The sequence below is a fragment of the Amia ocellicauda genome, chromosome 22, assembly GCF_036373705.1.
Source record: "Amia ocellicauda isolate fAmiCal2 chromosome 22, fAmiCal2.hap1, whole genome shotgun sequence".
NCBI classification, from domain to species: Eukaryota; Metazoa; Chordata; class Actinopteri; order Amiiformes; family Amiidae; genus Amia; species Amia ocellicauda.
The window spans coordinates 9,992,141-10,000,453 of NC_089871.1; the positions used below are offsets into that span (position 1 = coordinate 9,992,141).

The following is an 8,313-nucleotide window of genomic DNA, read 5'->3' on the forward strand; positions in this document are numbered from 1 at the left end:
TCAGTCTATAATTGTAATGGTAGGTGTATTTTAACAGTGAGAGACAGAATAACAACAAAAAAATCCAGAAAAACGCATTTCAAAAAAGTTATACATTGATTTGCATGTTAATGAGGGAAATAAGTATTTGATCCCCTATCAATCAGCAAGATTTCTGGCTCCCAGGTGTCTTTTATACAGGTAACGAGCTGAGATTAGGAGCACTTTCTTAAAGGGATAAACCTGTATAAAAGACACCTGTCCACAGAAGCAATCAATCAATCAGATTCCAAACTCTCCACCATGGCCAAGACCAAAGAGCTGTCCAAGGATGTCAGGGACAAGATTGTAGACCTACACAAGTCTGGAATGGCCTACAAGACCATCGCCAAGCAGCTTGGTGAGAAGGTGACAACAGTTGGTGCGATTATTCGCAAATGGAAGAAACACAAAATAACTGTCAGTCTCCCTCGGTCTGGGGCTCCATGCAAGATCTCACCTCGTGGAGTTTCAATGATCATGAGAACGGTGAGGAATCAGCCCAGAACTACACGGGAGGATCTTGTTAATGATCTCAAGGCAGCTGGGACCATAGTCACCAAGAAAACAATTGGTAACACACTACGCCGTGAAGGACTGAAACCCTGCAGCGCCCGCAAGGTCCCCCTGCTCAAGAAAGCACATGTACAGGCCCGTCTGAAGTTTGCCAATGAACATCTGAATGATTCAGAGGAGAACTGGGTGAAAGTGTTGTGGTCAGATGAGACCAAAATCGAGCTCTTTGGCATCATCTCAACTCGCCGTGTTTGGAGGAGGAGGAATGACCCCAAGAACACCATCCCCACCGTCAAACATGGAGGTGGAAACATTATGCTTTGGGGGTGTTTTTCTGCTAAGGGGACAGGACAACTGCACCGCATCAAAGGGACGATGGACGGGGCCATGTACCGTCAAATCTTGGGTGAGAACCTCCTTCCCTCAGCCAGGGCATTGAAAATGGGTCGTGGATGGGTATTCCAGCATGCCAATGACCCAAAACACACAGCCAAGGCAACAAAGGAGTGGCTCAAGAAGAAGCACATTAAGGTCCTGGAGTGGCCTAGCCAGTCTCCAGACCTTAATCCCATAGAAAATCTGTGGAGGGAGCTGAAGGTTCGAGTTGCCAAACGTCAGCCTCGAAACCTTAATGACTTGGAGAGGATCTGCAAAGAGGAGTGGGACAAAATCCCTGCTGAGATGTGTGCAAACCTGGTGGCCAACTACAAGAAACATGTGACCTCTGTGATTGCCAACAAGGGTTTTGCCACCAAGTACTAAGTCGAAGGGGTCAAATACTTATTTCCCTCATTAACATGCAAATCAATGTATAACTTTTTTGAAATGCGTTTTTCTGGATTTTTTTGTTGTTATTCTGTCTCTCACTGTTAAAATACACCTACCATTAAAATTATAGACTGATCATTTCTTTGTCAGTGGGCAAACGTACAAAATCAGCAGGGGATCAAATACTTTTTTTCCTCACTGTACTTGTTGTGCCTTCCTAGAGCATCCCGCCCTACATTTCTTGTAAATTGTTCTTCCATATTTGTAATAAACATTTAATTTAATGTATAACTAATTTTGTTGTCCTGTGCAGTACTTTGACCCCCTGTCCGGTATTTTTGGAAAATGTGTGGTTATGTTAAGCACTTTAATCTATTAGACAACATTTTTATCAGTGTACGATTTGCTCTAAACCCTACGCCCCGTGTCATGGTCAGATCACCAGCACAACACCCACTGTGGTTGTAAATTAAACATCTATAAATAATAATAACAATACTCTCAGCTGGGATGTTTGACCTGATGGCAGAGATGACCAATGTGTGCGCACCACAGAGTGGAACAAGAGGTTTCAGGAATGTGTCTTCAGGGGAAATGAAAGCACTAATTGGGCTTCACTTGGCTATGGGAGTACTGAAGCTCCCTCGAGTTCCCATGTACTGGGACTCCAGTATTGACATTGGCATCTTCAGGAATACTTTGAGCCATGAGCGGTTCTTCCAGTCACACTCACACTTACACCTAGAAAACAGCCTGGATAGGCCGGCTGAAAACAATGATGTTGTCTTCAAAATGCACCCACAGTATGACTCCATTCGGAAGTGCTGTTCGGCGCTCCAGTTGGATGAACAAATGTGCCTTTCAGAGGTGCACTCTCTGTGAAACAATATGTAAAAGGGAAGCCAAATCCATGGGGTGTGAAGATTTACCATGCCTTTGACTATGCTGTGGAAAGCAGTTGGATCAAATACAGAAAAGATGCTATGAAGGCTGAGGTTCCCAAAAGAAGTGGCTTGGACCTCATCCACTTCAAAATGAATGTCACGCAGTGCCTTGTGAGAATGAAAAAGCCATCAGTGCAGAACAAAAGAGGAAGGCCAAGCACCTCTACCATGTCACAAGAAGAGGAACAGCCATTGTTGAATTAATCTCTGGAAAGACAGCCCTTACCAGAGATTATCTTTCTATGTACTAAATTTTAAGAGTATATGAGTGAAAAAAAATGAAAGAAAATTAAATTCTACAAAGAAAGCATGAATCATTTTATGACCATGAAATCGGAAGTCCATTGCAATGCACATAAGATAATTAACAACATGAAGTTTCATCCTAATTTAGTTTGAGCCTCATTGTTTTAGTTTTGTTTGAGTCTACAAGGGATAGGTGTAAGTGAAAGCACATCATTATTGTTTCTCGTGTCTAGAAATGTTGGGGTTTGGACACCAAACGAGCACGATTGGTGGAATGGCCTCCTCTCATTTGCAAACTGTAATATATTATGTTCTTAACATTGATTTCCAAATACTTTTAATGTAACCAGATCTCTACATTGTATTTACTTGTTTTATCTGTGTACCCGTGTAACTTTAACCTTGTCTTTCGGTCTTTCCTAATTCCAGAACGCCGTATGTGCCGTAAACCCTGAATTATGGGCCCCTCCATACTGCGCAGGCTGTACGGCAAGAACAGCGACGTACAGCGTCTTGACGTCATTTCCCAGCTTCCGCTAAAGATGGCGGTGTTATGGTAAATGGCTGCGGAGTGTCGACTTCATTGCACGTTAGGACTTTCCTAATGGCTTTAAACGAATTTTAATTATAAATGTGTGTGTTTTTCAATCTGACTGTTTAGCTTTAGACTTCTAGTGTCCATATCTTGCTTTAATCTGCCGTACCGCTTTTGATTGAACACGGTATCGGGACTGCTGGGGCCGGTGCGATGGAGTCAGGTCTGTGCTTTGTGTTGTGATGATCTGTAATCACATTTTAACTGCAAAAGGCGCCGTTTTTATTATAATAAGAATATTATTCGTAATATTTTCAGTTGTCTGTCTCTCCAGGTAACCTGTAAGGCTCGTAATCTTTGTACTATGACTTAAAATGTCAATTTCAGAGACAATACACTAAGGAAAACTTGAAGGCTGGTTAGAGTTAAAAAACACAATAAATATGTATTGCATTTAGTTATCATTTGGTGTAGCTGCCTTTCAGCTTGACTAGGCTGCAGTGGATCGAAGTGATCGCAGTTTGAAGTATTGAGATTGTGCTGGAGCCGCTGATGGGGGCTGGCTCTGTTTCTCACCCGCAACCCGTGCTCTGTCCCCCGCAGAGGAGCAGGCGAGGCACCGCTTCCAGTCGGAGCTGGAATTTGTTCAGTGTCTGGCCAACCCCAACTACCTCAACTGTGAGTAAACGCCACCCCTTTACTAACCCGAGCAGCAAATACTACTCCGCAGCGCTGTGGGGTTAATTTTTTAAATGATCAGTATCATAAAAACAGGGGAAAGGTTTAAATTGGTGCGGTTAACCACATTGTGAGTTAAACCGCTTGTGTTGGGTAAGTCCTATGGCTTGAATTCCAGCTGATCCTCAAGTGTCTTCATTGAACCAATTATTGATTTCATCAGTCAAGGTGAGTGAGATGTGTAGGCTCTGATTCATTATGCCTATATTTACAGGAGCAGGGGATTTGAACCCCGATCCCCCTGGTTTTAATATGTTGCCAACTAACATATCCCTAGAGACTGCACTGGGGCCCCTGTAGGCGTCTGCTGACAATGCCAGGGATTAAGTGTATTAAGTGACATCTCTCTGTGCTGTCTCCCAGTTCTGGCGCAGAGGGGCTACCTGCGAGAGAAGCCCTTTGTGAACTATCTGAAGTACCTGCTGTACTGGAAGGACCCCGAATACGCCAAGTACTTGAAGTGAGTGTTTTGTGCGGAAGAATCCCCACTGGGCATGTGTTGCCCTGCAAGCCGAGTGTGTCTGAGTTTGAACTTCTAGGCTTTGAGTTTAGTGTTTTCTTGTCTCTGTCCAGGTACCCTCAGAGCCTGCACATGCTGGAGCTGCTCCAGTACGAGCACTTCCGCAAGGAGCTGGTGAACGCCCAGTGCGCCAAGTTCATCGACGAGCAGCAGCTCCTGCACTGGCAGCACTACTCCCGCAAGCGCATGAGGCTGCAGCAGGCCCTGGCAGAGCAGCAGCAGCAGAGCAACGCCGCGGCCAAGTGAGAAGAGAGGGAGGTGGAAAGAGTGGACTTCGGGCTGGGGCAGGGTGGGAGATGAGTCTGGGGACACGTGAGACTCGGCTCCTGATTTGTGAGAGAGAGAGTGCTATAGACAAGCCTTCCAAGCTGCAGCCTTCAAGATGAGCCACTGCAGGTGTCCCCTACGTCACACAGCAGGACATGGGGGTGGCGCTGCGGAGTTCACACTCCCCTCTCTGCAGCTCTTCCCTGGCCCTGCTCCCTCTCCTGCTTTCAGGTCATAATTGGTCTTGACCGCAGGGAGAGGCGTCTTGCAGCCTTTTGAGCAACCTTTGACAGGTGCAGTGAGGCCTTCTGACCTCACAGTGTCGTTATAGTGAGATTTATTATCTGGAACCAGTTACTGGACTGTTAACCAGTGTGTTGTGTATTGTATGACTGACTTTCTAGTTAAAAAAGGAAAAAATAAAATGTTTTCATATGGTTTGTGAAAATGATGGGGAAATTATTGGATTGTTTGGGGGTGTTGATACTTTTGTTAAAGTAAATTCATCATCTGCTTCTAAGGGGGATGTCAATACACAAAATTAAATTTTGTCCCTTAACTTTGCTCATTAAACAGTAAGAGACTCATCTAGAACTGGTTCAGAATGGAGTCTAGACTACACAAAGTGCTGCGTCGTCGACTGTTAGTCATAACCTTGCCTTTGCCACCTGGTGTTAAAACGGTGCCAGTGTCTTGTGCCTGTTTTCTGGTTATTGAAAAGTATTGTTTCACACACCAGTATGCATATCCACTTTATTTTGCAAATTTCTTCAGCCACAAGATCACACGCGTCGGTTCTGAATTGGGTAACCCCTTTGACATTGTAGACTGTTGCACCTGCACTCGGCACAGCAGATTGGTCTCAAGCAGACTTGCATCGACAGCCCTGTGGAAGATGATGAATGAATGAAGGGACTAAAAAAAAAAAAAAAAAAAAAAAAACCTTCTGAGTTGGATAGAATTGAAAATGCTGCTAGCCCATTCAGCAAGAACCCTCTAAGAATTAACCTAGTAAAAGCCCTATTAATTTATGTTATGGATCACATTTTGTCCCTTGGAAGTTTCTCTTCAGACGTTGTCATTATCAATTCCCTGATCACATTACATAAACACCCAGCGCGTTGCATTAAGAAGGTGGTGGAGACATATTTGGCTTCACTCTGGATCCCTTCGTTGGCAGTGCTGTGACGAAGCAGGCTTAAGAGTCAGTTTAAGGCGCGGTGGACACGGTGGGTTACGAGAAGGCGCAGTGGGGGTTGGCTGGGAGCGACCTAGTCCTCTGTGAACATCATCCGCACCAGATCGGCCTTGAAGCACTCCTCCTCAACCAGCTTCTGAGGCTGCAGCACCACCAGACGGGGAGAGAGAGAGATGACCATCAGTTCATATACACAGCAATGATCCATACACCCAGTACAGATGACCCCTGTGCTGCACATTTTAGTTGGGCAACAACCCTTAGGAGCAGGATCTGAAACCCTGGTCCTGGACTGTCACAGTGGGCTCTGGTTTCCCCCCCAGCTCAGCTCTGCATGGCTTAACTGGATCAATGATTTGCTTGGTAGGAACTAGTTAACATGTTCCTCAGCTCTACTCAGTGATCATTTAAAGCTCCCTGTAAAAGAGTATAGTAGACCTTAAGTTAAATTATTTAGAGTCACCAATGGTAGTAAATAAATAAAAGTTTAATGATAGTGAGCAAATGGTTCAATCGATTAGGTAACTGAGGGCCTGACCAAACAGAAGACCCCCCTTGGCATGCCCTCCCACCCAGCAGTAGTTTTACAGTGGCAGTGCCAGGCTCACCGTGCCGTATCGCAGCAGCGTGGGCACTCCGCTCAGCTTCAGCACCTTCCTGAACTCGTTGTTGGGATCCTTCCAGCTTAGGGGGGAGAAAAACGTAGATATTAAAATGAACAATTCCCCCCAAATCCTGTATTTCCACCCATTCTTCTCAGAACAAGTGAACCTATAATATCAATATGAAGCAATCAGGCCTGGTCTCATTTTTATTCTTTTTTTGGTAAAGTCACATATCCAGACTGGTCAATTGTAGGTATAGCAGGGCTCAGTATTTAAGGGAGATACATTAACAGCAACAACAACAAAAAAAAAAAAATCAGTCCTCACTAAAACGATTAATTTAGTTTATGTCCTAACGACAGCAAAACATGACAAACTGCTGTTGTGGGACGGACAGGGCTAGAATGGTCATTTATTGAAGGGATTTTCTTTAAGTTCAATAATAAATAAACTGGATTGACCTCAACTGACTGAACGCTGCTAAAGCATGCCAGCCCGACTGAGTAAGTAAATAAATACAATTGCATCAAGGAGACTTACTAGGATCTGTCCCCAACTTGGCAGTAGATGAAGACTGAGCCTGCAGGTAGGTGTCTCATCTCCCCGCGCACAATGGGCTCCGCTGCAGGAAGGGAAAGAGTTAACATCAGGGGGGTTACAGGCCAAAATGGGGTGTGCCAATGGGGCAGTGCCGTGTGTCTGTAATTACACATTTTCTTTTTATTGTGCAAGGAATCCAAAGTCCATCCTGTGTAACTTGAAGAGGAACAAAAAAAAAAAACAACACTTTGAACCTGAATTACTATGACGAAGACTGAGACAGATTTTCCAGTGTTTTTTTCTCTTTTTCTTCCCCCTGCCCTTGAATTGATACCCACTAATGTGTTTTCTCAGCAACCCAAGCGACGCTGTGGGATGCGACAGGCAGCAGCAGTGCAGCGTCCGGGGACTGGAGTGTAATAACACCCTTCAACCCCAGCTACACTACCGTCAAGGCAGAATAAAGACACGTCTAAGTAATGATATGCATATATATATATATATATATATATATATATATATATATATATATATATATATAATGAAAAGCGATTGCCCAAACGAGCACTGACGCTGACCGATGTGGTATCAATGTGACTTCATGTTGACATCATCTCTAGCTTCGGCCCTGGCGACTCCAATGACTCACAACTCGTACAGGTAATTGTGTAAAGAAAGTGGTGGCGTACGTGTAGCGCAGATGTCCGCAGCCCTGCGCCGCTCCGCCAATGGGATCGCCGGGATTCTGCAGCTCTGCGCAGAACTGCGGACATCTGCGCTACAAGAACCAGTATTTTGCTGGAAAACATGGCACACCGCAGAGGGTAACGCATATCTATATAAGCTATATATTTCAGATTGCCCCCTCCCCAAAAACAACACTGTTTCTTAGTACTGGGAGGACAGACGAGCCTATCCAGCGATCAGGGGTTGTCGTCACGTTGCAACAGCTACCTGTCGTTGTCTGTCCCCGGAGCGAAGTCGCAGGCGGGGGAGGCAGCGATTAGTTGCAGAATAAGCCATATGCCCGGTGATACTGTGAATTATACTGCGAGTCTTTATTATCTTACCTTTCACACAGTCCGGACACCAACTCACACCCTGTGGATCCTTATTCCCAGAAAAATAAGCGAAGATGTCTTTGCCTTTGCGCTCCGACACCGCCTTGGTGAACTCGTCGTAACCGTGCACACTGACCTCCTCATACTGCGACATGGTCCCGCTGGCACGGTGCACAATAACAGGGTGATTTAACTGTGGATGCGCGACTCTGTTTTAATTGAACTACCGCAGTTACAGTCAAACAGCCCCGAAAGAGACGTACAGTCTGTGACTCCTCCCTTACCGAGTCCATTTAATGAGCTTCCTGTGATCACCGGCCAAAGTGGCATAGGAAGTCGCTTTTAAATATAACCTCT

The 8,313-nt window shown here is 45.1% G+C and overlaps 2 protein-coding genes across 2 annotated transcripts; one reads left to right on the forward strand and one right to left on the reverse strand.

The window, feature by feature from the left end:
• Window positions 1–3,016: 3,016 nt before the first annotated feature.
• Window positions 3,017–4,990, forward strand: med31 (mediator complex subunit 31). The gene is made up of 4 exons (XM_066696390.1): window positions 3,017–3,250; window positions 3,631–3,705; window positions 4,129–4,225; window positions 4,339–4,990. The coding sequence occupies exons 1-4, from the start codon at window positions 3,241–3,243 to the stop codon at window positions 4,529–4,531; spliced, it is 375 nt and encodes a 124-aa protein (XP_066552487.1). The 5' UTR covers window positions 3,017–3,240; the 3' UTR covers window positions 4,532–4,990.
• A 301-nt stretch (window positions 4,991–5,291) lies between these two features.
• txndc17 (thioredoxin domain containing 17) lies at window positions 5,292–8,281 on the reverse strand. Its single transcript, XM_066696391.1, has 4 exons — window positions 7,966–8,281; window positions 6,896–6,977; window positions 6,359–6,434; window positions 5,292–5,892 (listed from the first exon to the last, which is right to left on the reverse strand). The coding sequence occupies exons 1-4, from the start codon at window positions 8,108–8,110 to the stop codon at window positions 5,824–5,826; spliced, it is 372 nt and encodes a 123-aa protein (XP_066552488.1). The 5' UTR covers window positions 8,111–8,281; the 3' UTR covers window positions 5,292–5,823.
• Between the last annotated feature and the right edge of the window lie 32 nt (window positions 8,282–8,313).

Excerpts from the sequence above, each read along its gene's own strand:
- med31 (XM_066696390.1), top strand. Across the intron at positions 3,706-4,128 it reads CAACCCCAACTACCTCAACT|TTCTGGCGCAGAGGGGCTAC; the intron begins GTGAGTAAACGC and ends GCTGTCTCCCAG. Across the intron at positions 4,226-4,338 it reads GAATACGCCAAGTACTTGAA|GTACCCTCAGAGCCTGCACA; the intron begins GTGAGTGTTTTG and ends GTCTCTGTCCAG.
- txndc17 (XM_066696391.1), bottom strand. The coding sequence starts at position 8,110 with ATGTCGCAGTATGAGGAGGTCAGTGTGCACGGTTACGACGAGTTCACC. Across the intron at positions 6,978-7,965 it reads GTGTCCGGACTGTGTGAAAG|CGGAGCCCATTGTGCGCGGG; the intron begins GTAAGATAATAA and ends CCCTTCCTGCAG. Across the intron at positions 5,893-6,358 it reads CGCTGCTGCGATACGGCACG|CCTCAGAAGCTGGTTGAGGA; the intron begins GTGAGCCTGGCA and ends GTGGTGCTGCAG.